A 26,313-nucleotide genomic window follows, 5' to 3' on the forward strand; every position below is an offset into this window, starting at 1 on the left:
GTCCGACACTTTCCGAGCGACGACTCTGAGGGGTTTTTTCTTAGCCATAGGCTTTAAACTTGGCTATAAAGAGGGGCAACTTCCCCCCCATCGTACTCGCTAGAGAAGGGGTAAACACCTCCACACTCGTATCCCACATTCGCCCCCACACAACAAACTGCTGTCTGCTGTCTAGTGTACACTGCACTTCCCAACAGCGGAAGTTTTTATTCATTTTCATATCTTCTCTCTACAGTTTGGCCGCCGTTCTGGCCGCTTCCGTCGGTTATAGCCGGATGAATTGAAGGTAGAAACGTTTATGGGTGTTAATTATGGCCAGAAATCACATTGGAAATGATTAATTATCTGCAAGGGAATGGAGTGTCTGCTTCTGGGTGGCATTTTAGAGGCAGTAACACGAGAAATTACACCTAAGAGTAGGGAACTGATCAGGGTCTGAGTTCCCATGAATTATGAAATGAAATAGATTTGTTAAGTGGCTCAAAAAAGTCTGAAATATGATAGAAACAACAGCAACAAATCAGGCAGATTTTCATTAATTTAAAACCCTAAACTTTGAGCAAAACTCTTCGGTAATTCAATCACAGTTTTTCCCACAGATTTTACCCCCACCTGTAGATCCATTTGTTGGCCACTTGCACAACATTTTATCCATAAAGATACCAAACCCCTTGCCGGCTGGCTTTTATCTATAAATATTTATAAAATTATTTAGTCATATCTTTAGCCAAACGGCGGCCCACACGAATCCACACTACTCAACCTTACCCACTTTATGCCTTATTAAACATTTTTTCTAAGAGGTACTTGTGGTGTTAACAAGGGTATATTGGGGAAGTGGTAAGACATGTAACAGGTGGAAGGAAGAATATAATCCACTCAGCAGTCGATAATGCTGTGTTTGTCAGTGGGAAACTTGGGCCTCCGAGGTTTAAACTTTGTAGGATGATAAATAGTGATATTTTTAAGCTTAGTTTTTTAAAATTAAATCGGATAATTATAACAGAATTAACGTGCAATTAGGGTATGTGACTGTCGATCTTTCGTGTCACTTTTAATTTGAAACATATCTTTCGGCCCACTTTTGCTGACTCCCCACTTTTCAGAGTGTTTCTCTCTCCGTCTCCGTCTCTTGGGGTCTATCTGTCTCTCTCCGTCTCTTGGGGTCTGTCTTTTGGCGGGGTACGTACTCGACACAAAAATTGATTACAAAATCACTTAGCCTCCACCGGTTTTTCGGTGGCTGCTGTCTGCCGACTGCCGCTGCCGTTGCCATCGGTTCCTGTTTAAATTTTACGCATTCATTAATGTTACGGATAATTGAATTTACTTATCGCGAAATTCATTCATTCATGCATTAATTGCAAGTCAAGCAAACAGGAATGACGACAGCCACAACGACTTTTGCGACGACTCCAGCGACAAACGTCATCATCCTCATTCACGCGTTGCCGTTTGCTGGTTGACAAATTCCCTCGATACACCCAATGATGATTATGGCTTAAACTGGTTCTTAACGTGCGGGTTTCACTCTTAAATGACGTCGGAAATTTAGTTTTCCAGAGGCTGAAAATTGTTGAAGAATTTGTTGTTTGTTAGGTGCACTCTTCTATAATGTAAAAGTGAAGTGCAGAAAAGCAGAAGAATTAGTGAAGAATGAATTGTCGTCTCGAGCCTTACCTTTTGCTTGAATTTGTGATTTCATGCTTGGATTTCGGTGGAATGCGTGGAAATCCCCCCTTCTACTTTAAATCCCATTAAGCTTTGCCTTTTAAATTGTTTGCCTGTTTCGTTGACGCTGTTCTTAAAAGTTCTTAAACGCTTCATTAAATATCATTGCCGACCCCCTGGAATGTATGCTCTTATTAACAAATACAGTAAACCCTCTCAAGAAAGAACCATATAGAAAAAAAAAGGAATAGTCACCAGAGTCTTTGCCTTGATCAAAAATAATTGAGAAAAAAACACCATGTCTTACATTTTAGGATAATAATTCAGAAAAAACCCCCTTGAAGCATTTCCTCCTTAAAGCGTTTACCTTTTCACCATTTTATTAGTTTCTCAATGGAAATTTCTGTCTAGTTTTCTTTACAAATTTCCTTATAGCCCGCAAAAAGTCAATCGGTTTTTTTATTCGCCTGGCGGGAACATTTACTGTAATTTAAAATGGTTTTCTCTTGGCATTCAGGCAACAGACATTTCTCCCGCTCTCTTTCGTTCGCTCTCTGAGGACTTGTTAAAGCTCCACTTAGCTGCCTGAATGTTGCCTGCCTCAATTGCTGCTGCTGCTGCAAGCACTTGATCCAGCCTCAAGCGATGAGGGGCAATGTCTGTGTCTGCGGCGGCTCCTTCTCTAACTACCCGCCTCTATCTTCTGCTGGTGGAGTGTCCATATCTTACTCCATCTCCTGCTGCTGTTTGTGGGTCCGTCGTTCTGCCTCCCCACTTGAAAACAGCTTCGTTTCGTATTATTTTTATTAGGATTATGGGTAGTGTGTGCCCTCGCCCTTGTGCAGCCCTTGGCCTCCACCTCCTCCATGTGCACACCATAATTGAAGGAGCTTTAAGCATCGGCTAAGGATGGTTTTCCCTCCCGAGAGAGGCGTGAGAATTGGCAGCATTCATGTCATGTGTTCATTAATTTATGTAAAAGCAATTCGACACTGATAATTATGAGAAAAATAGTGAGCGAGGGCAGATATATGGGAGATACTTTGGGGCACACAGGGATACACATTCGGTAAAAAGAGATTTCTTTGGGCAAGATAGTTGCAAAATTGAGAGATATATGTGGAGATACACAACGAATAAGAGATACAAACGGCAGATACAGTGGGGATGCATATGAGATACATTTTCTCGTACATCATCTCCGTGGTTTTCGCTGTTTATCTTTTGCATTAAATTACTGCCATTACTTCCATAATTTCTGTGTCAATTAATTGCATTTTTGTTTGCTTTTTGTGGCAGGAGCTCATCCTCTGGCCCCTTTTTTGTCTTTGTATTAAATTGAATTCCACTATGGCCGTTTCTTTTTCTGTTTTTTTTTGTTTTTGTAGGATAAAAGGCTGAAGGATTTATTATTGTTTGTTTGCCCTTGTGTCACACTTTTCACGCAGCTGTTGGGTAGGGTGCATCATTGTGCTTTCCCTTTGAGTATAACCAATAACCTCGTAGACCTCGTAGACCCTCGGGCTGAGAGAGAGAGAGAGAGAAAAGTCCCTGCCAATTGCGAATATTACTTCACTGTAGATACAGCTGTAACCTTAAGATACTTCGAGTATCTGTTGAACGGAGCTGTTGTTGTTTAACTGACAAAATAAACATGTTGTTCGTGGGCTGTATATCAATATTGTTTCAAGTTTTCAAGTCTTCTTCTCTCCTTCGACAAAAGCGGGGATGAGTGAGACAATACAATAACTACGATAATTAGAAAGTTTATTTATCGCATAAAAGGCGAAAGAAAATTGAAAAGCCAAAAAAAGACAAAAAGGAAAACAAAAATGTACAATGGAAATGGAAAATACTTCGATGGATGGAAACGAAACGTTGAGCGAAAGATGAGTGAAATGTTGTGCGAATCACTTGACCATAAACGAACAAAAAGACACTCTCTTTCGTTGGGCTTTTCCTCCTGCTTTTATCAGACTACACTCTTTCTCCTGCTTTTTATCTGCATCTGCCTCTTTCTCTTGCTTTTCTCTCTCATCTCAGCCTCACCATTGAGGCATTAAAAATCATCGAAATGCTGCAACCGATCGATCGTTTACAATTTCTGACATGTGGCCATATTCCTCCCTCCATCCCTCTCCCTCACTCTCTGCTTTGCCCTTTCTCTTTTTGTGCTACTCCTCCTCCACTGCTTCTTGATTCTCCTGTGGCACGCAACATTGCATTGATGATCGAATGATAAGTAGCAGCGGACGGGCTTGCAAGTTGCAACATTGATGCATGGATAAATTCCCAGCTTGAATTATGAATTGAATTTATTATTCGCCTGTCAGCAGCGGGTGGCGCCTCCGCCCCACGTCAATGGAGGGGCGGTACTCCGGGTAGATCGATGGATGAAATAATAATTGAATGGGAAATTGCAGACTGCAAGAAAAGAGATCCATTACAGATACCGAGAGGGATCCCATTTCTCCTTTTCCAGGGAAGAAATTGAATTGAATGGAATGGAATGCACTTACGCCTCTCTCTACGCTCCCCAACTCTGCGCCCACTATCTCTGTACATTTTGCCCCCCTTCCATTTGGTTATTTAAATCTCATTGTGAATTGGGGATGGGGGGACAGGCAGCGACTACTACTGATAAGAGGTGCGTTTTACTATTGCGTGTGTGCTCTTATCAATTTTGTGTGGACGAGTAATGAGAGTTCCTTCACCTCTTTTGAGGCTTCCACCATCCACCACTTGACACACAAACAAACCATCCTATTGGATCGACTTCATATTAAAACATCTACAATGCGTACAGGCGTACAGGCGGCACAGGGAAAACAAATAAATATTTGCTCAATGGCGCTACCATGCGATAGTTGGCGGAGAGGTGTAGGGAGGCTCGGAGACGTCGTCGTCTGTTGACCCACAATAATATGAGGAATCATTGGGGGAGGGGATCCGTAGGGGCTTCCAATAATAAACAAAATGTAGAGTGGAACATACACGATGGGAGTGGAGGGGAGGGGAAAACACGAGTGCGAGAAGGGTATACAGTTGGTGCCACACACTGCACCCCGCCATTCTCTCATTTCCCACTTTTGTTTACACATAATTCTCTGTTTTCATTTCATTCGATGCGGGTCACGCTTTCGTACTATAAAAACCATAAACTAAACACAAAAGTCATAAAGCCATAAACCATACAAAAATACGAACACACACACAAATGAGATTACATTGAGATAGATCGGAAATATAGAGAAGTGGGGAGAGGTTAGTTTGGGTGTTGTTTCAATCATTTATTTACAATTAACGTATAGTTAAAGAAAACCCAAAAACAAACTCCAAACAATTTTAATCTACGCGAAATTATTATTAATTTTAACATTAACTTTCCTCCAAAATACTATAAAATTTTCATTAAAATTCCACAACATTTCTGTTATATTTTAAAGCCCAAAAATATTCACCCGAATTCGTAATTTGCAAAACTTAATTTGAAAGAACTCAAAACCAATAACCGGCTTTCAACAGGGCCGTCCGCTTGCCTGTCAATAAATCAACAAAACAATGATTCGCCAACTTTTTCACACTTCATCGAACAACAGTACATGTCCCTTCCCTTCCCTCCCCCACCCCTTTCTCTGACATGGGGAAGGAACAATGGAAATGCCAACAACAAAAATATATAAGCCCCCCTTTCCGAAAATATTCATACAACTTAATATCATGACAGGAATCACAAAAAGTTGACTGACAAAACGAAAGGCAAATCAAAATACATACCCTTTGAAAAGTGTGGTTTGATGATTTTGAAGAGAAGAAAGATACAAAGATATTTTAACATTTTTGTAATCAAATTTAAAGGCATTTCAAAGACATTTTCTACATGCTACATGCACAGTTTTAATTGGATTATTCGTCGTGTAGGCATAAATATTCGTCGTGTAGGAATAAATATTCGTCGTTTGTTTCGTGTATTATATATGTAGATATGGATTATGTATCAATGAGTATGTATGTATTGTATTGTATGGATTTTCTGTTTATGTCTGTGGATCTGGTTCTGGCTCAATTTCGTTTTTAGTTTTGCAAGTTTTTGACTTAAAATCCTCAGCCATCTTCGAAAGCTTCTTCATTTCGAGCTTCAGGCTCTCGAAGGCGGCCTCAATACCCTCCACCTGGTCATGGTACGTCTCTTCCACCGCTCCGGCTACATTCTGCTCCCCCTTGTTTTCCTCCACAACGATAGCCATTTAGAAGTACAAAATTTGTTAATATTTTCGAACTACAGATTTTTGCCTTTTTCGATATATTTCGTAAGAGTTCCAGAACAAGACTGATATCTGTAGAGATATCCGATATATTCATGTATGTATACCAACAACAGTAATATTTAGGCCTACTTTCTGTTTGATTTTTCTCCCTCTGGGCACACTTTGACCCTGGTATGCCCTACAAATAAAAACTTCAATTATTTGTAATATTTATGAATCGAAAAGCTCAAAATAAATAAAGTAAAATAACCTTGGAATTTGCAATTCATACTTTGGTTTTTTTTTTCCCATCTATCTATCAGTTTGCTGCTGTTCTGTTCTGTTGATTACTTTTTGAATTTAGTTAAGTTTCCGACGCAAATTTATTGCAAATTGAAAAAGCAAGCAGCAGCGGCGTGGCACCAACACTAACCAACAATACAATTCACGAATATTTTGTTTGATTTTAAATTTCAATTGGTTTGGGAGAGCAAACTACTCTATTGACGGAATGAATGGGAAACTGATGTCATTACAGAGTCACTCCGTCTGGCCATAACTCCTTCCCCCTTCCCCATTGCCCCTTGCCGCTTTCTGTCCCTTGCCCCCTTGCCAATTCCCATTCCCATTTGCTTTGTTGTTACAGACTTTTTATTGCCTTCAATTATAAAGCAATCAATTGATATTTTATAGCTCTCTCGCTCTCTCGCTCTCTTCCTCTCTCACTTTCCGACACAGCCGTCGCATTGCGTCGTTTGAGAAATGTATTCAAATCCAAAGGGAGAGAAAAAGGGTAGAAATGAAGTTCTACCGAAGCTTAGATACCCTGTGCAAAAGAATGGTTCCCATGTGTCGTAGATTAAAAACAAAGGGTATCCAGAAAATATTCAGCAATAAATAAATGAAGTACAGAAAAAAAACAAAACAAAAATCTACGCAGCAAAAGTAAAGGTCCCGTTGGTTACTTCACCCAAGGGTCTCGTACTTACGGAGCGCAAGAGAGAACATGGCCAGTGAGCGAGAGGCCAGCGTTGAGCTTTTTTTGTTGTTTTCAAAAGATTCATGGAATAGCTGAGAGAGTGCAAAGCCTGTGCGTATGCGTGTGTGTGTGGGAGAAGCAAAGCTCACACATTAAATGAAGAGTAGGTAGCGGGAGTCAGAGTTTGCGGACACGATCGGACAGGCACAATTCTGCCTTCAATTTTAATGACTCGAACGGGTAACACCGTGGAATGGAACTCTTTCTCTGGTAAGAAAGACTTCACAGTCAATGAAATTACCATATTTTATCTCTTTAATTTTGACACTTGAATCAAATTTAGATCAAAGAAAAGCGCCTTGAAAATATCAAATACAAATATCTCAACAGAATACAGAAAAAGTAGGGCCAGATATTAGAATCTATTGGTCTGCCTAGATTTTAGTGTGTCTATAGAACTCTCCCTAAAAGTATCTAAAACTTGTCGAAATTCAAACTTAGTTTATCTCCACCAAAAATGGGTATTGAATTCATACCGCAATGGGCAGAGCATAAGGAGGAAACTGACGAAATGCCCAACGGCGTAGAGCCAGAGGATGCAGGAGCTGTAGTCCAGGGGGAACAGAGTGCAGAAGATGCAGTGCAGGAGGAAGAGAGTGCAGAAGATGCAGTGCAGGAGGTAGAGAATCAGGGGCCGAGCCCTATGGTATATCCGTTGGATTTAAATGAGCTGGAGGAGGAATGGGAGGAGACGAAGTCTGATGAAATGCCCAATGTCGTAGAGCCAGAGGATTCAGGAGCTGCAGTGCAGGAGGATGAGAATGCAAAAGATGCAGTCCAGGGAGAAGAGAGTGCAGTAGTTGCCGTGCCGGAGGCAGAGAATCAGGAGACGAGCCCTATGGTGTATCCGTTGGACTTTAATGAGCCGGAGGAGGAGTGGGAGGAGACGAAAGCGGTGGTGCAGAAGGAAGAGGTGGAGGATCTGGAGGAGTCAGAGGAGGACAATTCCATATTGCTGGATTCTAACTATTTGCAGGGTTACCTAGACGCGTTATCCAGTTCGAATGATCGCTTTGCCGAACTAGTATCCAAAATTCAAGGAAACAACGCTGCGGGAAATCCTCCTCCAGAACCAGAGAACTAAGCACCATACCACACGCCCACGCACACTGAGAGAAATGTTATACAAAGCTAAGAAAAAACAAACAATTGTTGATGAAAACAGACACATACCTGAAGACTAGATCACACAATTAATGGTTGAGAGCTCGCTACATAATCCCTATATAATACACGAAAGAAACGACGAATATGCGACTATACGAATAATAAAATTAATCCATGACGAATAATCCAATTAAATCGACAAGAAAAAAACTGTTTTAAAATTTTTTAAAATTAAAAGATTTAAATTGTCTTTTTTATTTTATAAGTCGACTCCTTGTGATTTCTGTCATGAATATTTTCTGTGGATTATGCTTCAAAAATGTGCCCCACAAAAGGGTAGCAAGAGAAGCCTGCAACTTCCCATCTTCCATCGTAAAACTATTTCCCGAGAAAAAATAAGAAAACTAATAATATTTTGCCAGCCCAAAACTTTTGGTGAAACTTTTCCAACAATGAATACCCATTAAAAACAATACGAAATTTTGGAGTTGTGTTTTGCCAATTGAATGGCTGCCAAAAAGAGTCAACAAACAAAGGTGGTGGCAGCTGAGACTCTTCCCCTTATTGGAAGAGTTTTTCCGGCGAAAACAATTTGCCAAAACTACTTGGTGCGGGGGAAAGGGGCCAAAAGGCAGCACCAGCACACACTCGTGGATGATTTCTGAATATGTGCTTCGTATGAATCTTACTTCCTGGTAAACAGAAACACAAACAAACAAACAGAAAAAGAAGTCCGAAACTGCAATTTGAATTGGTTGGAAAAGAAGAAAATTGCAGTAATTGACACTGGGAAATTATGCTGCTGTTTGGTGTTTCGTTTGGGAAAATGATGATGATGCAGCAGCAGCAGCAATACCAAAGCTGATGATGCTGCATGTTGCTTATTTAATTGCTTAGAGACGGACAACAGGGGCTTAGGGTCCAGGCTTCCAGGGAAGGGGCTTCCGAAGATATAAATTGAGCCCCAAATCCCCCTAATGGCACTGCGCTCCTGGCACTCCTTCATAGGCCTTGTCCATTGTATAAATTCTCATCAATTTGTTAGAGAAACGAGACAAAGACAGTGATAGAGAGAGAGAGAGAGAGAGAGAGAGAGAGAGAGAGAGAGAGAGAGGCCTGAAAGAGAGTATTAAGTTAATGAATGGAAAGAGTCTAAAGCTCAATTAATGAAATTTCATTTAATTACCAGAGAGCGAGAGGCTGTCTACGAAAATTCGCTTAAGCTACCAGAGAGAATTCTCTTTCCAATTGACTGGCGGGTGACATTTGTACGTGCCCAGCAATGTCAGGGGATGTCAGGAGATGTTGCTCCTAGAGGGGTCCGTTTTCCCTTCGGTACCCTGTTTTACAGTCCGCCACATTTGTGGGTCACATGCAACAGGCAACAAGGCAGGGACACGGGCCACAGGCAGCCAGGCAGCCAGGCAGGCAGCATCGTGACTTGCCACATCGATCAATATTGTGTGTGTGTGTGGGGCACAAAGTTCTGCGGCGGCAATTAGTTCCACGTTCAGGCAGAGGGGACTAAGGCTAAGACTAAGACTCCTTGTGGAACGTCCTTCATTTATATGGCAATTAAATTCCGTAGTGAGTGAGCGAGCGAGCGAGTGGCATGTCGTCTTGAGAGCGTCTTGCCACCACTTGCCACAGCGTCTTTGCCACAGGCTCAGGGCATCGCAGAACCAACTAAAAGATGATTTATTATGCGCCCAGTAGGCGTATACATTCCCATTCGTGGGATACATAGATGGAAAGCCTTTCCTTTGAATGTGTAATTAGATATTTGAATGTGGAACTGCAAATAGAAACTGAGACCTGAATGTAAATTAGGGATCTATCTATCTTCATCTTCATTGAATGAATGAATGATGGCACCTAAAGCAACGTAGATGTCTTCTCTATTTAATGGATGAATGGCTTTTAAGAGGGTTTATTGAAATCGATCAATTATCGTAATAATTCGCGAAGGAGTACTGTCGGTAGAAGTCAGCTAACTCCATGGATACTCGCATGATTATCTCACATTTATAGTCACACCTGACTGCACATCGTGTCACAAACAACGTTGTAGTTAATCTGCACTGCTTCACAGCACCTTAAACTAATTAAAACTAGTTAATTAGTGCAGTAGTCTGTCTCTGTATAAAACTTACTCAAAGTGTGTGAGTCATGCATCCGACCTTTGGTTTTTCCACTCACGATGTGAGATGTCAACTGGTATGTCCACATACGACAAAATAGAATAAAAACGTAACCAAACGCGTGTCTAATTTCAGAGTCTAATTACTTACCCCGAGACCCGAAAAAATCGATCAATAATTACACGCACAGGCGGCCACTTTATTTAATTGTCTTTGCCCCTAAGACGGCCATCAATCAGAGTCCCTCACATGCTGCTGCACCTTCCCCTGCCCCCACACACCCATTCGGAGGAGATGCCACGCCATGAGGCAATTGGATGAGGCATCGAGTGCATGGAGCAGCAATGCAAATTGCTTTCGGCCAGAATGAGCTGCGGTTTCACACAAAACTGACAAATGACGCGCTCGAGATGCTGCCGACAAGAAGATGGGAAATATCGAAGCACAGCAGTGAAGATTGGCTATAGGTTGATATATGTATGATATATGGAAGGGAAAGCAAAGATTTTGAAAACAGATAAAAGCTTTCGATTAAATAGTGTTTATCGATTGCAAAAATTCGATAGCTTTCGATAAATTATGGTGATCTGCCATATATTTCTTCTTTATTTTGGCTTCCACTTTGAGAAGCTCCACTGTATGCCAAAAGCTCATTTCAGCTCCACTCTGCTGATCGGTTGCGCCTTCAAACTGCAAGCGACGTCTCTGCTAATTGATTTTGAGCGAATGATTTGGCACGTTTTGCAGTGCAGTTCATTAGCAAAGTAGAGCCCTACCCACAAGACACCCATAGCCGCATAGCCGCATAGCCCCAGAGACAAGACTCTCGGACTCTCGGACTCGATTGGCAGACTCGTTTTGCGGGAGAGGTGTTCGCGTTCGTGTATTGCGTTCTTAACAGACTTAAGTCTGTCTTTTTGGGGTTGGGCTATCGCTTTGGCTACGGCTATGGCCTACAATTTACCATTAAAGTCTGCCGATTTGGCACGAGGTTTGGGCAAACGAACAAAGACACAAAACGAACGAACGAAAAGAAGGAAAGTCTTGTGCAAAAAAATTATCAACTTCTCTCTCGTTCTCTTCCCTTTTTGCAGATGAACGACAGCATATACAGAAGAAAACGTTTACGAAATGGATAAATTCACATCTAAGCGACACCCAGTGCACACCAGTGAAGGATTTGTTCCTGGATCTGCGGGATGGCCATCGATTGTTGGCCTTGCTAAGCAATTTGACACAGACACAGATGGTGAGAGAACTCATTAAAGAAGAGAGAATACAATTGCAATTGCAATGTTCCTTTTTTTCTTCCCAATTAGAAACCCGAAAAGGGACGCATGCGTGTCCATCACATCAATAATCTGAATAAAGTGATTCATGTGATACAGCAGCATGGCGTGAAGCTGGTGAATATCTCCAGTGATGATATTGTCGGTGGGAATCCGAAGCTAACGCTCGGACTCATTTGGCTGATTGCCCTGGAATTCAATGGCCAACATCTAGTCAAAAGTCATTCGAGCAATGGCGTGGAGAAATCCCTTTTGGCATGGGCCCGACAGTACACAGAGCCCCAGGGGCTGCAGCTGACGGATTTCTCCAGTTCGTGGGCGGATGGCCGAGCCTTTCTGATGATCTTGGCGGCACATCTGGCGGAGTTGCATCTGGAGGCGGCGCTGCAGCAGCATGCACTGCAGCGGCTGCATTTGGCGTTCGATTTGGCGCATCGACACTTCAAGATCGAGAAGCTGCTGGATGCCGAGGATGTGCACACGCACAAGCCGGACAATAAATCGATACAGATGTATGTGATGTGCCTGTACCATGCCATGGAGTCCATGCGGGCGGCACAGCGCGAACAGCAGGAGCAGCAGGAGGAGCAGGATAGGGTGCCCTGTACGAGTATTACGGATCTGGATGAGGTGCCCCTCGACACCATGGAGATCTACACCTCTGAGAGTGGTGGCAGCCTGGAAAAGGGATCCACTTTGGAGCTGAAATCATCCATGCGACCCCTGAGCACAGCCACCAATGCCAGTGTGGAGATAAGCGGATATCAGACGGCACTGGAGGCTGTGCTGACACTCCTGCTGGAGGATGAGCAGCTGCTGTCACAGGAGATACCCGATCCGCAGGACTTTCAGACGGCCAAATTTCAATTCCATGAAAACGAGAGCTTTATGCTGAAGCTCACCGAACATCAGGAGTATGTGGGGGAGGCCCTGGAAGAGGGCAGCAACCTGATAAATGAATCACAAAAGGCGGGCGGAGCAGGCCTCAGTCTCGAGGATCAGAATGAGGTGCGTCAGCAGATGGTGCTACTGAATGAACGCTGGGAGACGCTGCGACTGCGGGCACTCGATGTTCAGGCCAAGATCCTCATGAGATTGGCCGAGTTTCAGAAGCAAAAGTTGGAGCAGTTGCGGCAGTTCCTCACCAGCGTGGAAGATCGCATCTCGCATATGACGGACATTGGACCCACGCTGTCGGAGGCGGAGAAGCAGCTGCTGGAGGCACGCGCCCTCAAATCAGATCTCTCCGAGCAGCAGGAGCTGGTGGATAGCCTCAGCAGCATGGTGGTGATAGTCAACGATACGTCGGGCAACTTTATCGATCTGGAGGATCGGCTGAGTGCCCTGGGCGAGCGCTGGTCGCATGTGGTCAAGTGGAGTGACCTGCGCACCGAGAAACTGCAGCAATACAAATGCATCTCGCGCTGGCTGGACGCTCGCGAGCAGGATCTCAAGCAGATGGAGTGCCAGGATGTCACAGATGTCGGCGGCATTACGCAGCGGATCAACGAGCTCAACTATTGTGCCAAGGATCTGCTGGAACTGCAGCGCTACCTCATCGATCTGCGCCAAATGGTGGCCGCCACGCTGCAGGATGGCGACGATCGTGGCGAGCGGGTCCTGGTGCAACTGGAGAGCTACGAGGATCGTCTGGATGCCCTCAAACAGATTCTGGAGGTGCAAACGGTGCGCATCGAAACGAAGGGCTTCAATTTTGGTCGAGATCGTGCCAGCTACGATGACAGTCGAGTGGTGCGGCCCGAGGGTTGGGTGGACTATCAGATGATTATCCGCTTTGGTGAGGAATCGGACGAGGATTCGGAGCTCTCCCATGACTCTGCCACCAAGAAGCGGAAACTGAGGAACGGGGATAACTTTCATGCTCTGGAGGTGCAAATAATGGAGCACTTTTCCCATGTCCAAGAGGCCGAATCGAAGCTGCAGCAGCTGCAGCGGCAGAGTCTGCGACAGCAGTGCGACGTTTTGAAGGAACTTCAAGCGGAAAATCAGCTGAGAAGTGGCACCCTGCCAGAGCTAAAGAAACTGTACGAAGTCTGTGAGCTGGAGGATCCCACGCGGAACCTCATTTTGGAGGACACGCACATCAAGCAGCTGGAGCAACGCTATGGCCTGCTCACCCAGCGTTTGGCCACACAACAGAGCGAGAGCCACACGCTGTTGGCCAAGGAGCGCTACTACAACAGTTTGACGGGCTTCAAGCTGGTGTTGGCCGACTCCCGCGACTGGTACAAGCAGCATGCGGGCACAGCCAGTGGCAAGGAGCTCGAGCAACGTCTCAGCCACATGGAATCGCTGTCGCTGGAGATTTCTGAAGCCAAAAAGGCCACCGAAGAGTTGGATGTTTCGCTGGTGGAATGGAAGCAGGATTTTGGTTTGTTCTACGACAGTTGGCATGACATGAAACAGGCTTTGCAGGCCCTCATCCAACAAAGAGGCGGCGAGCATCTCTCTAGGGAACTGGCGGAGATTAAGGGATTCATGGAGAAAGTGGGGAGCCAAAAGGTGCGCGTTTCCTCGCTAGATATCATGCAGAGTCAACAGCAATCGCTGAACCACTTGGTGGATGAATTGGAAACGCTAAAGGCCAAATTCGAACGCCTCCCGCGGCCCCTGCTGAGTGAAGATCTGCAGGCCACATGGCAGCGGCTGCCAGAGACGCTCAACGAGCGAGTGATCAAGCAGACGACAGCCATCGAGAACTTGAATCATTTTACGGCTGAATATAATGCCATCATAGCCGTGCTCCAGACGGCAGCCGATGGAAAGTCGGCCGGCAGTGGAACGACGAGTCAGGATCTGCGAAAACTGGAAATTGATGTCATCAGTGCACGAAATTTCAGTGAGATTCTGATCAAGGAAGCCGAACCCCAGCAGAAAGAGTCGCTGCAGTCCCAAATACGAACCCTGAACGCCCTGTACGAGAGGGTGGAGCAAGTGCATCACGAGCAGCGGCAACAGCAGCTGGAAATCCACACACAGATGGATGTCATCCAGCAGCGACTCAGGAAAACCGATCTGTGGCTCAGCGAACTGGAGAAGAATACACCCAAATCGGGTGTAGCGGATATATCCAACTCCAATGAGCTCTTCCAAAGCAAATGCCGCTTCCAGACCCTCAAGGAGACCTGCGAACGGGAGACCACAGCCTTCCGCGAACTCAACGAACTGGGGGGCGAGCTGCTGCTACAAATGGATGAGCGGCAGGACAAGGAAAAGGAATCAAAGTATGGCTCACTGGCAAAGCAAATCACGCGCCTGAATGCCCGCTGGACGGAGGTCACCGAGCGGGTGTACGCCAAGACGGCCCTGCTGGAGCACATATCCACACAGCTGGGCGAATTCAAGAAGTTTATGGTCAGCGAAACGGGCTACTTGGATCGGCTGGAGAACAAGATACGAAATACGCCAGAGAATGCAGCAGATGCAGAAGAGATCATGGAGGAATTAGATGTGAGTGTAGAGCCCCAAAATAAATTAAATTAAATTTTGGTATTCCCTTTTATTCTCTTTTAGGATCTGGAGAATGTATTGCGCTCCCACTCTGATGAATGGCTGGAGAAGATTCAGGAAATTGGCACCGAGCTAATTGACAACGAATTCATGGCCGAAACAATGCGTAAGGATATCCAGGACATGGTTGACAGATGGAATCAGTTGCAGCAACAGGCCAAAAAGCGCACAGAACTGCTCGAGGAGAAGGTCAGCGAGGCCGAGCAGTCGGAAAAGTGCATTGTGCAATTCGAGGCATGGCTAACGCGCGTGGATGAGATACTTAGCGAGCATTTGGAGAATGATGTGACCATTGAGGATCTGCCAGATGATTTTCAGGTGGGTTTTTTTTGGGCGTGGGATTAACACCTCTAACACGATACTAAAAGATTCTTTCGTTGCAGCGCCTGGCGCGGGAATTTATCACAAATGAGCAAAACTTTAAGGAGATCACAGAACTCATAGCCGAACATACGAGAAATGGCAAAATGGGTGCCGCCAATCGTCTGCAGGAGCAGCTGAATCTCATGGAGCTTAGATTCAAGGCGTGCCAGGCGAAGCTGAGCAAATGTACGGCCCCACAGCCTGCCTATGAATCGCGATTGAATCGCGCCTATGGCGATCTAAGGAATGTGGAGAGATCTACTTTGGTGCTCGATGTGGCATCCGCGGGACCCAATACGGTGCAAGCGCAGTATCAAAAGTGTTTGGTGAGTGGAAACAGTCCTGCCCTACCATGCCCTACCTTGGTCCGCTTTTTATAATGCAAATCTCTTTGTTTCTTATAGCAAATCTATCGCACACTCTCGGAAATCAAGGCAGAGATCGAGAGTACCATCAAGACAGGACGCAGGGTATGCGAGGATCGCTACACAAAGTCCCCAAAGCTATTGAGTCAGAAAATAGATGCTCTGAAGCATCTGTACAATGCCCTGGGCGAGAATGTGACCCAGTCGAAGGTGTTCCTGGAGGGTCTCCTGTCGCTGGCGCGCAACCTAGAGGAGTGCTTTGATTCGGCGGACACGCTAATACGACGCTTTGAATCCCCACAGGAAATACACGATCGTAACTCTATTCTGTTGGACTTTGAGGAGGTGCTAAGGAAATGCGAGGAGCACTACAATGAGTACAGTAAATCCTGTGATCAAAGCTGCATGGTGGACACACGGCAGAGGATTGATGGCTTGAAGGCAACCTACCACAAGCTCACGAGTGCGGATATCATCAAGAGACTCACCGAAATGAAGGCCACGCTGCAGAACTTGGATAACATTTCGCTGGAGACTTTGAAGTTTGTCTAGAATTGAAGTTCTCCCGCAAGTGAATGATTAATGTAAATTGAATTTGGTTTTATTTCAGAGCAATGGAGCATGATTTGAAGGAGATAAATGTGCCATCGAATCCGGAAATAGAAAAGTTGCAACAACAAGTCATTGCAATTGTTGTGGTAAGCACGAGGAAAATCCTCTTAATTACGCAAAGCTTTTTCTTTCCCTCCTCTCACACTCTCTCTTTCTCTCTGTACATAATACTATATGATTACGGGTTCCCACTCTCTGTCGCATTTATCTGTGTGTCTATTATCAGGTTTCCATTTCGGAAGTACAGCTTTTTGTTTGTCCTCACATTTGCTTACTTCACATTTCGCTACAGTCCTTTCATTCTTATCCATTCGACCAGCCACCCAAGCACCCAACCACCCATTCATTCATTCAATCATCCATCCATCCATCCAGACAACCCTTCTCTTCACTTGTCTGTTTTGTGTGGTTTTTTCTACTCGAACACCTCTGGCAAAAGGAATTGAATTTCTCTCTCGTTTCGTGCCCTCTACTTTTACTCCTTGGATTTCGCCTCATTTGATGCATTCGCACAGCTCTCTATTTAAGATGACAGTCAGCTTTAAATATTGATAAAAATTTGCTTAAGAACGAAAATTGAGGCGGACATGCAGAAATTTTACATTCAATTAAATGGAATTGATGGATTTTGAGACAAAATAAATTGGAAATTAAAGAGAAGTAAAGTGGAATTTTACCCTAATAGAATTTAAAACTGGTTGCAGTGTTTAAAGCTGCTGAACAGTGTTGTAAACGTGTCTTAAATAATGGGGCGGAAATAAGAATAAGATTGAAAATAAACTCAGACTGTAACTACATAATACCGCTTCAGTGTACATTAAATTCGCCTGTCCATCGCTCCTTAACCTTCATTACATATCGTATAAAATATTTACCATGCCATATACCATATATTTGCCCATCCCTATCATACTCCTTTCATCAATGGCTTTTACTCTTCTTTTAATCTTAATATAATTTCAACCCATAAATGTTTTGTTAATTTGCAAAGTTTCATAAAACCATTCAATAATCTCTCCACTCTCCACCCAAAAGCTAATCAAAGAACCAACAACTACCAGTGTTGGTTAATCATCATCCCAAAAACCAAAATAATAATAATAAACCACCAAATAAAAAAAACCAAAACCATGTTTAAAACAAGAAATCACCGTATCACTAGAGCTCTACCGGGGTCTAAACTTGGTGTCATTTTCACGCTTCAAATTTTATTGTATTGTGTAGAGTTTTTTTTTGTATATAAATACTAGAAACCTCTTTACTGTCGTTTGTTGTGGCGTTCAAAATGGTTGCGGCTGCGTCCAAAATGTAATCCGTAATCCCTCCAATCCACCGACTCACCACTACCTGCGCCTCACCACCAAACCAAACCAAATGCTAAATGCTTCTTTGGAGACTTTATTAAATGTACAAAATATCTATTTAACATGTCATTGATCGCGTTTGAGGCTTCATGGGCTTGTGGAAAACCATTTATATATTTTTGGAGAGTTTGTAGAAATTGGAGAGTTTTTGTTTGTACAAAATTCTGCATTTATTGCGCAGGACGTGTTGAAAACTCGTTTCAATGAAGCCACAACGTTGAATGCCAACCCTACACAAAAGTCTCCAAACAATGACGATACGGAAATCGTTGTGGTGAGCGATACAGTGCGACAGAGACGTGCACGGACACCGCAGGCCGGCGAATCACCATCTACTAAGTCTCCAGCAGAGTCTCCCACAAAATCCGTGGAGACCCCATCCGAAGCCAGTGGCGACCAGGTGCTGCCTGATGTCCTGCCGCCGCAAACCTTCCGTTTGGCAGAATCCAGCACTTTGTTCTCCCAAATATCGCTGAACCCAGCGAAAGTCTCCAAATCGCCAGCACCGCCAAAACCCAACAAAACAAAGCGAAAGGCGCCCGCCATTCCCGCCCAAATGGTGGAGATCAAGGTGAAGAACATCCAGAACGATAAGATGTCGGTGCAGAACATCCACCACGGCACCATGGAACCGCATCAGGGGGAGATCGTGTCCACCGTCAACATTCTGGAGAGTGTGGAGCCGTTCGTGCCCGAGTATGTGGAGACCGTGCAGATTGTGGATCTCTCCGAGGACTCGGATTCGTCATCGCTGACCAAGAGCAAGCACTCGCTCTGCGAGAGTCCCCTGCCCAAAGGGCTGGATGATGAGGAGACGCTGTTGCGTCCTGGCGATGGCAACACGAGCACGCCGTTCCTGCGCGTGGAGAAGCATCGCATCTCCTTCGATGAGAAACGCAAGCGAATTGCCAACGAGCGGGATATCCTCAGGGACTCGGAGGAGGATGAAGATGTGCCCAAGACCCCTGACACACCAAGAGCCCCTCAGGTGTCGAAGCCCAAGCGGTGGCGTCACCTTCAACCAGGCACGCCCGACACGGAGCCCGAATCCCCAGGTCGCGATAGTTTCTATAGCCCCGACAAAGAGTCCGGTTTCGATATAGAACCTTTGGTATTCTCCGACGATGAGGAGATACCGCGTTTCTCGCTGGAAATGACACCAACCATTGACTCCGATAGTGATACGGTAATTTCGGGGAACCAAATCTCAAGGGAAAATATCCTTAAAATTAAGTTTACAATTATTTACACTATAAATATGATTGTTCTTCCTCTGTAGAGTCGCATCGAGACGCCTTCGGCCAAGAAACCAGACTCCTTTTTGAGCAAGGTTCTGCATTCCATGCCCTCGCCCGCAGATGATTCGAATGTGACCCTCAAGAGTCCACTGGGCGGGCAGGAGCCCCAGAGTTTGGATGATCGTGTGCGAGAGTTCGATAAGCAGGCCAAGCAGATGATCTACAAATTGAAGCTAACGAAAGCCAAGATCGAGCACTGTCACGAGAGTGAAGCGTAAGGGGGGAATATTTCCCATTTAAACTGATTTTTGCTAATGAATTAATCTTTCTGTAGAGAGGATCTACGACTGCTGATAGCACCCGATGCGGCCACATTGATATCCCAAGGGGATTCCTTGGTGCTAGAGACCCATGGCAGACAGGGCAGCATCTCGCGTTTGGTTATGCGCACACAAATCATACTCCGCGAACAATTCCGAGAAGTGCAGCAGGCGAGGTTTGAAATCAAAGAAAAATCTATATGTGCCACTCACTCACTTATGGGAATGTTTTCTACACAGATCAAAGACCATGGGCAGTGGTGCGGCTGCTCCGCCGCTGGAAAGCGTGAACATCGAAGAGCTTGTCACCAAGGGACTGCGTCGCATAAATGTCTTGATTGAGAAACCTGTGGACTTGAAGTCCAGCGGTGATCTTGAGAAGCGCATGGATGATATCAATGTAAGTTCTCGCATATCCCATGCTCTGGCTGGATGCCAGATGCCAAATGCCAGATATTTGCATTCGGGGGTAACATCTGGTTGTGCGAATCAAATAAGATGTATTTAATCGCCTGGCATTACTCATCCGCGTCACACGCAGCGGTTGCTGATCGCTGATAGAAAGTTAATTGCCCTCTCGAGGCATTCCGATCTACAGAAGGAAGATGCACTCCTCCTATAGAGGAGGCCCCCACAATATTTCTAGCGTGGCTAAATGGGTCCATTAGAAGGCCCAAAAATAAATATTTCTGACACAGTTACACGACGACGACGACGACGACAGCATTTGTGTGCATTTGTTAGGGGATTTCTTTTGTAGGTCAGAACTTAAGAGTGCAAAAGTGAGAAATAAAAGAGAACTAAGAGACGGATCTGGCTGACGGATGAAGAGATCTCTGCAGATTCAGCTGATGGATGATGGATGATGAGTGCTTGAAGGGTTGCACATGTCATGTTTTATCAGATAAATATTCCTACATTTTTCTTTGCTTGATTTTTGATAAATTGGATGTATGAAAATTTATGAATGGGAAATGTCATTTATGATAGAAATCAAAGAGAAATTTGGAATGGGAACTTAACATAGAAATTGTTGGGGGGAAACGCAGAAATTTTATAAACTATTCCAACAATTACGGAATCAAATATCAAGCTACTTTCATTTTTTCTTTTTAAAAAGCTCCATTCAATCAAATATTTAAAAACTTTATTCCATTTAAAGTTTAGAGAATAAAATCATTAAAAAACGTTTCCCCGAACCACTGATCGATCCCCACACGCATCCCTAAAAAAGTTTCAACAAGTTCCCACCCCTAGACGACATCACAATCCATTAATCATTGCAATCATTTGTTGTTTTGTTTGATTTTATGGCCCCAATGTGCGAGTGTGTGTGTGTGGGGGATGGCGACAAGCGAAAAGAATATAAAAAAAATCTAAAATAGAAAAAGCGAATTTTCCGTTTTTCGAGAGTGCTTGTGAGAGAGCACGCGAGAGAAAGAGAGTGCGGAAAACTTATTTTAAAGAGGAATCTCCCCGCCATACATACGAGCATGTTTCTCTTTTTCAGTTTTAAGTTTTATTTCTATTTGGATTTTTATGTTTTTTGTTTTGGGGTTTGCGGCACTCTTCAGTAGCGCGGCATCTCGTGGCGCAAGCGGTTCTTCTCTTTATATATATTTGTGTGCGTGTTGATTCGTTGATTGATTGTAAATTTTGCGGAAAATTCAGTTTTTGGGCGCGAAAAGAAAAACGCAACGCGCAGTGTAACCAATTTTTGTGAGGAACGGAATCAAATGCTATTTTGTTGGTTGACAAATGCTGTTAGAGGAGAGGTAGCACCGCCCCAGAAGCAGTACAGGAACAGTCAGTCGTCCCTCCATCATCATACCAGAACCAGAGACGCATTTCAGTTTCCCTTAGCCCCCAGAGAGAGAGAGAGAGAGCGAGCGAGCGAGTCCTTGCATGATTGCAATTGAAATTGAATTCCCATCGCCGTTGGCCATTTTGGTTCCGTATGTGTATTGCAGCTTCCGCTTGCCCCTCCCACCCCACCCCACCACACGTCACTCACACACATTTATTGTGCATCTTTGAACAGAGCTTTAAATGCATTCTTTTATTCCTGTATTTATTCTATATTTATTTATTTATTTATCTTTTTCTTGCAGGAGCGACACGACGATTTACAGGTGATTGTCGGCGCCATTGGCAAGAACGCCCAAATGCCAAAGGTGACGCCCCTCATGATGAACGAAATTGAAAAGGTTTGAACATATCCCCCCCACCTCCACATATCCATCCCCATATCCATTGCAATCTGTTTCCATTTGTAACTGCTGCTCTGTTCTTCTCTCTGTTCTTTTGCACAGACGAAAAACAATTTGATTGCTCATGCGGATGCCATTGAGCTCTCATTGACGGAACTGCGAAATGGCAACCGAATTTCCAATGGCAAGGAAAACGATGAAAGAGTGCCGCCCATTGCCGCCCAGCGTTCGGGTGAGTTTTTCCCTACGCCGCCCACCCACCACCTACTGGATTGTTGATTGTTTGTAATAGTTTTCCAAAAGATCGTATCCCCTCAGCGTACTCCTCTCGTATTGTTTCTGGGCTCCTCAATTGTGTTTGGCTTACGCTCGAGTTGATGGCTTAAATGGCAGAGAAGACAGTGGCAGAGTTGTTGACTGGGCTAAAAGGCTTGACAATTGAGGGCTCTAAGTACATAAGAACTAAGGGCTTAGAATGTGTGTGTGTGTGTGCTCTTGTGGCTCTGGCAGAAGATAGTTTGAGTTGGTTTTAAATGCTTTTATTGGTGCATATTTAAGGGAAAGGAATATAGAATTTAGGGAATTTAATGAGTGATTTAATCCTATTTACTTTCCCTACCCTACCCTTTCCTGTCCTAAATTCCCACTAAAAAAAATGTAAACCCAATCAATATTTTATTGAAATTCCCACAACATTCTCTGGCATATTTTCTGCATATTTAATCAAATATTCCACGCAAAGTGAAGTAGCCTTTTAATAGCACTCCTACATATATCCCCCATCGAGCTATTCATTTATTAATTTCAATTTTCCCTTATTGAAAACAGTTTAGAATTTCGCCAAAGACTGGCGTTTGTTTTTAATATTTTTGTTGCTTTCATTAGAAACCCAATTAAAATTCTGTATTGCTATCGAATGCCATGCAAATATTTATCCATAATTGAAATTCAATAATCACTGGCGGCGTCTCTGCCACTCCCCTTTGAGTTGTAGTGTTTTCTTTGGCAAAAATATGAGCAGACATCACAGACAAAAAATAATATCGTAATGTGAAAAAGGGAAAAACTCTTGAAAAAGCACGCATCGCGCACAAGTATTTCGTTTTGTTTTCGTTTGCTACTTTGTTGCAGTTTTAATTGGGGTTTTGGTTGGTGTTGGGTTTTTACTTTTTTGTAGAGCAGAAAAGTGTATGTAGGGTAGCATATTGGATGTCATTTCATAGCCTATGAAATTCTGTATTATAGATTAATAAATAGCTTCAAAAAGGAATGCCTTCAAAAGCGCTGAACACTACCAATTACAGGGTACTCCTTAGGCCCATATTCCTATTTTATTTTCACATGTTTTCCTTTGTTATTATTTGTTTATATTTTGTATGGTAAAAAAGGGCAGGCCGAAAGCCAGGCCAGCCGTGAAGCATGCGTCCGTCCAGTCGCCCGTGCAGAGCGGCAATCGGCAGCAGCAACAGCAGCAACAGCAGCAGCCAAATGCCGCATGTCAATGGCACTTTTGACATTTTATGTGAATGTTTTTGGTGTTGACTTACTTTAACAGAAAAAAACACAGGGCGGCAGTGTGGGGAGTGTGGGCAGTGCAAGGGCCCCCAATCTGGTGGCACTGTTTCTGTTTCTGTCTCGTATTTCCCGTTGCCATAACACAGATGCAGCCAGATGCTGATAAATATTTCCGAATGTCAGAACATCAGGCAGGCAAAAGAGAGATAGAGGGAAAGACTGCCAGGGGGAAGTGCGTATCTCTGTCTTTCGATTCGATTAACATTCGATAAAGGTAACAGGCACCGTCTGTCGAATGGCAGATTGAATTGGCAGATAGTCCTTGTAATTCTTTCGAAAGAGTTTAATCATTTAATGCAATTTTTAGCTTTGATATTTAATTAAGGAAAAGGGCATGGAGATGCCTGGAATACAATTTTTGTATTTCCCTGAACTTAAGTCAGCTTTAGGATCCTATTTTGGTATTAAATAATATTTTAAAATGGCTTTAAATTATTATAAATTAAATATGATCAGATCGAAGGGAAAGATACTTAAAGTAAGAACTAGACTGGAAATTTGCTCAAATAACGGCTGGGCAAAGGAGCGCGCTGCTCATAGTGAGCAAGGAAAAGTGGGAGCTGTTTTTTTTACCCACTTTTCTTTTCTCAATCTGAATACGTTCTCTTTTCCCTCTCTGACGAACTGAACTTGATGTTCCTTCGTGTGCGATTGCGCTTCATGCCTTGATGCGTGGAGCTCCTGCGGCTGCTGCGCGAACGATAGCTCCGCACGGAGTCCGTTTCGCTCTGCCGTCGCGACGATGCCGCGGACGGCATCCTTGTGATTGTCAGCTGATCGCGTTGCGTCTTGATCAGACCCTGCGTCCGTATAAACTCCTCGAGCTCGGTGTCCACCTCCTGGTCATGGCCCTTGTCCTTGTGCTCCACCACCGGCTTCTGCGGCACAGCCATGATGATGTCGCTCATCTTTCGCCCGTTTTTGGCAATGGTGAACTCGTCCTGGTAGAAGAGACGCCGCCGCTCCTCGAAGGACGGCTTCATGGTGCCGGAATCGCGACTGGTGACCGTCAGGATGCTGCCGTCGCTGGTGAGGAAGGAGCCGGTCTGGCGCCCCGAATTCATGCTTAGGCAGGAGGTGGACTTGACATCCTCGATGTGGGCGAACTTCAAGGCAACGGTCACCTGCTTGCTCCTTCGACGGCGCCGTGAGCTCTTCGGAGCGGGAGCAGTGTGGGGCTCTGCCCCAGTGGTGGCCTCCAGGTGTTTGGTCAGCTCCCGAGCATTCAGGATGTAGCCCTTCTTTGGATGCGGCGTGCCAATGCCGAGGGCTCCTTTGATAGCCGGAGACATGAGGTTGTGCGAGGAGCGTGCTCCGCCGTCAGAAGTCCGTCCACGTTCCAAGGAGGCGCGCGAGGCAGGAAGATGTCCGTAGGAGCTCCGCTGTGCCCCCAACGAGTTACGTTTGGTCTTGGCGACACTCAGTCGTCGGATGAGCGACTTGGGATCGATGGCCTGGCCCTTGCGGGGATGCGGCGTGCCCAGCAGAAGGCTGGTACTGTCCCGCACGGGTCCTGGGCCCGCCTCCACACTCGGTGTGGGCGGCATATGGGTGCCGTCTGGATCCGCACTGTAAGTCGACTGATTGGAGGACACCGTCTTCAGGCCCTTGCTGGAACTGGAATGGATATGTTTGCTCTCCACCAGACGGGCCTTCAGCAGACTCGGATCGACGGGCTGCTCGATCCGCGGATACGGCGTATCGGCCTGCCGAGAGGTCTGCATCAAGCCATATTCGCGCAGGTTCACGGCCACCGATTCGGTGGGCGAGAACTTCAATCGGAACATGCGCTTCCGTATCGAATCCTTCGTGTTCGATGCGTCGGGCTTCTGCCGGCTCATCGATGAGAATTTGGGTTTCCTTGCTGGAGGGTCCGGTGAATCCTAAGGATTGTAGAGTTTTAGTGGTACGTCATAGCCCGGCGGGTGCGGTTTGTGGTATTACCATTCTTTCTTTCTTCTTTCTTTTTTTTTTATCGTTTTTGAGCGTGTGGCGTGTGTAGCCCTATTTCTGTGTTTGGTATTTCTGTTTGTTTTGTGATTGATTACGTTTTGTTTATATGTCATGTGAGTTTTGGCTCAGAAAAGTAAAGGCACACTTGAGTTTCACTGAAATTAAGGCTGTTTTTATATTTCTTTTTAAACTTGAATTTAAATTTGAAAACACTGCTTTGCTGCGCAGGCAATGTGAAACGGTTAAACTGCTTAAGCGGTTAAACTGCTTAAACGGTTAAACTGCTTTACATACTGCTTTGACTGCTTGGACTGCTTTGCGTTATTCGCCTACAGAAGCTGGCTAATGTATCACTCATTTTCAAAAATTCAAATTTTCAAACCAAACCAAAGCGTTTCCTCTCTTGCTTCATCCGAACTTTAAGCTCATTTCTATAGACCTGTGCTTTTTCAAAGGACTTCCTGTTTTTGCCGCCTTCAAACAGCTGTTGGCGGAAATAGCGAAACATTTGAAAAGAAAACGTTCAGCGACAAGGAAGTAAACAAGTCCCACGAAAACAGGAAACAGCAATAAGAAAGTTGTGAATTTAATAAAATATACAAAAAGGGAATATATAATAATAATTATAAATGTGAAACAACAACAATCGAAATCGAAATAATAAATAAATAACATCCAAGTTGAAGGTGCTTCAAGGAAATGTACAAAAACGTCGAACATTAATCTGAAATGTTGGAAAATTGTTTACTGAAAGTGAAGGTTTTGTGAATAAAATAAAAATAAAAGTAGCTTAAAAATGATTTAAAAGCTTAAATTCTTTCAAAAGTTTAAAAAATATTTTAAATTGCTTACAAATCACTCAAAAATGCCCAAAAACTACACAAATAAAAGTGAACTGTGAATAAAGTACATGAGAAGTGAATCGAAATCAATAATTGAAAGTGAAACGTGATTGATTAAATATCAAAATATCGAAGCACAGCAAATATGAATTCCAAATATATTCGAAATATATTGAAAGCAATTAAAAAAATGAAATAAACAAAAGGTATAACCAAAATTGTTCCTTTAAAAATCTCAAATTGTTCCGCCAAAAATAAAAAGTCACAAAGTGAAAAATGAAACAACATTCAAGGTCGTGGGGCACTCGTATAAAATTGGCAAACCTCTTGAGCCTTTGAGCCTTTAAAAAGGAGTTTCTTGCCCTCTTGCTCAGGTGTCCTCAATATTAGGTGGTGTCCTTTAAAACAGGACGACAGGAAAGGACAGAGGAAACAGCAACAGCAAC

General features: G+C 44.2%; 2 protein-coding genes across 16 annotated transcripts in view; one reads left to right on the forward strand and one right to left on the reverse strand.

The window, feature by feature from the left end:
• LOC111070199 (dystrophin) overlaps nt 1–26,313 on the forward strand; it is a 160,369-nt gene that overhangs the window by 5,967 nt on the left and 128,089 nt on the right. For 9 of the 15 annotated variants that reach the window (XM_022360572.2, XM_022360593.2, XM_022360582.2 and 6 more), the window contains 12 exons: nt 11,300–11,454; nt 11,525–14,965; nt 15,029–15,343; nt 15,409–15,714; nt 15,793–16,295; nt 16,364–16,451; nt 17,911–18,915; nt 19,009–19,241; nt 19,302–19,463; nt 19,528–19,687; nt 21,399–21,494; nt 21,600–21,729. In XM_022360572.2, the coding sequence (XP_022216264.2) occupies nt 11,300–11,454; nt 11,525–14,965; nt 15,029–15,343; nt 15,409–15,714; nt 15,793–16,295; nt 16,364–16,451; nt 17,911–18,915; nt 19,009–19,241; nt 19,302–19,463; nt 19,528–19,687; nt 21,399–21,494; nt 21,600–21,729 (6,594 nt within the window). Of the gene's footprint in view, nt 1–11,138; nt 11,197–11,299; nt 11,455–11,524; nt 14,966–15,028; nt 15,344–15,408; nt 15,715–15,792; nt 16,296–16,363; nt 16,452–17,910; nt 18,916–19,008; nt 19,242–19,301; nt 19,464–19,527; nt 19,688–21,398; nt 21,495–21,599; nt 21,730–26,313 lie in introns of those variants that run through there. The other 6 variants (XM_022360583.2, XM_022360584.2, XM_022360585.2 and 3 more) reach the window with 2 other exon arrangements.
• On the reverse strand, nt 23,373–25,149 carry LOC111070205. The gene is made up of 2 exons (XM_022360602.2): nt 25,017–25,149; nt 23,373–24,955 (listed from the first exon to the last, which is right to left on the reverse strand). The coding sequence occupies exons 1-2, from the start codon at nt 25,017–25,019 to the stop codon at nt 23,660–23,662; spliced, it is 1,299 nt and encodes a 432-aa protein (XP_022216294.1). The 5' UTR covers nt 25,020–25,149; the 3' UTR covers nt 23,373–23,659.

The sequence above is a fragment of the Drosophila obscura genome, unplaced genomic scaffold (genome assembly GCF_018151105.1).
Source record: "Drosophila obscura isolate BZ-5 IFL unplaced genomic scaffold, ASM1815110v1 contig_4, whole genome shotgun sequence".
In the NCBI taxonomy this organism is placed as follows: Eukaryota; Metazoa; Arthropoda; class Insecta; order Diptera; family Drosophilidae; genus Drosophila; species Drosophila obscura.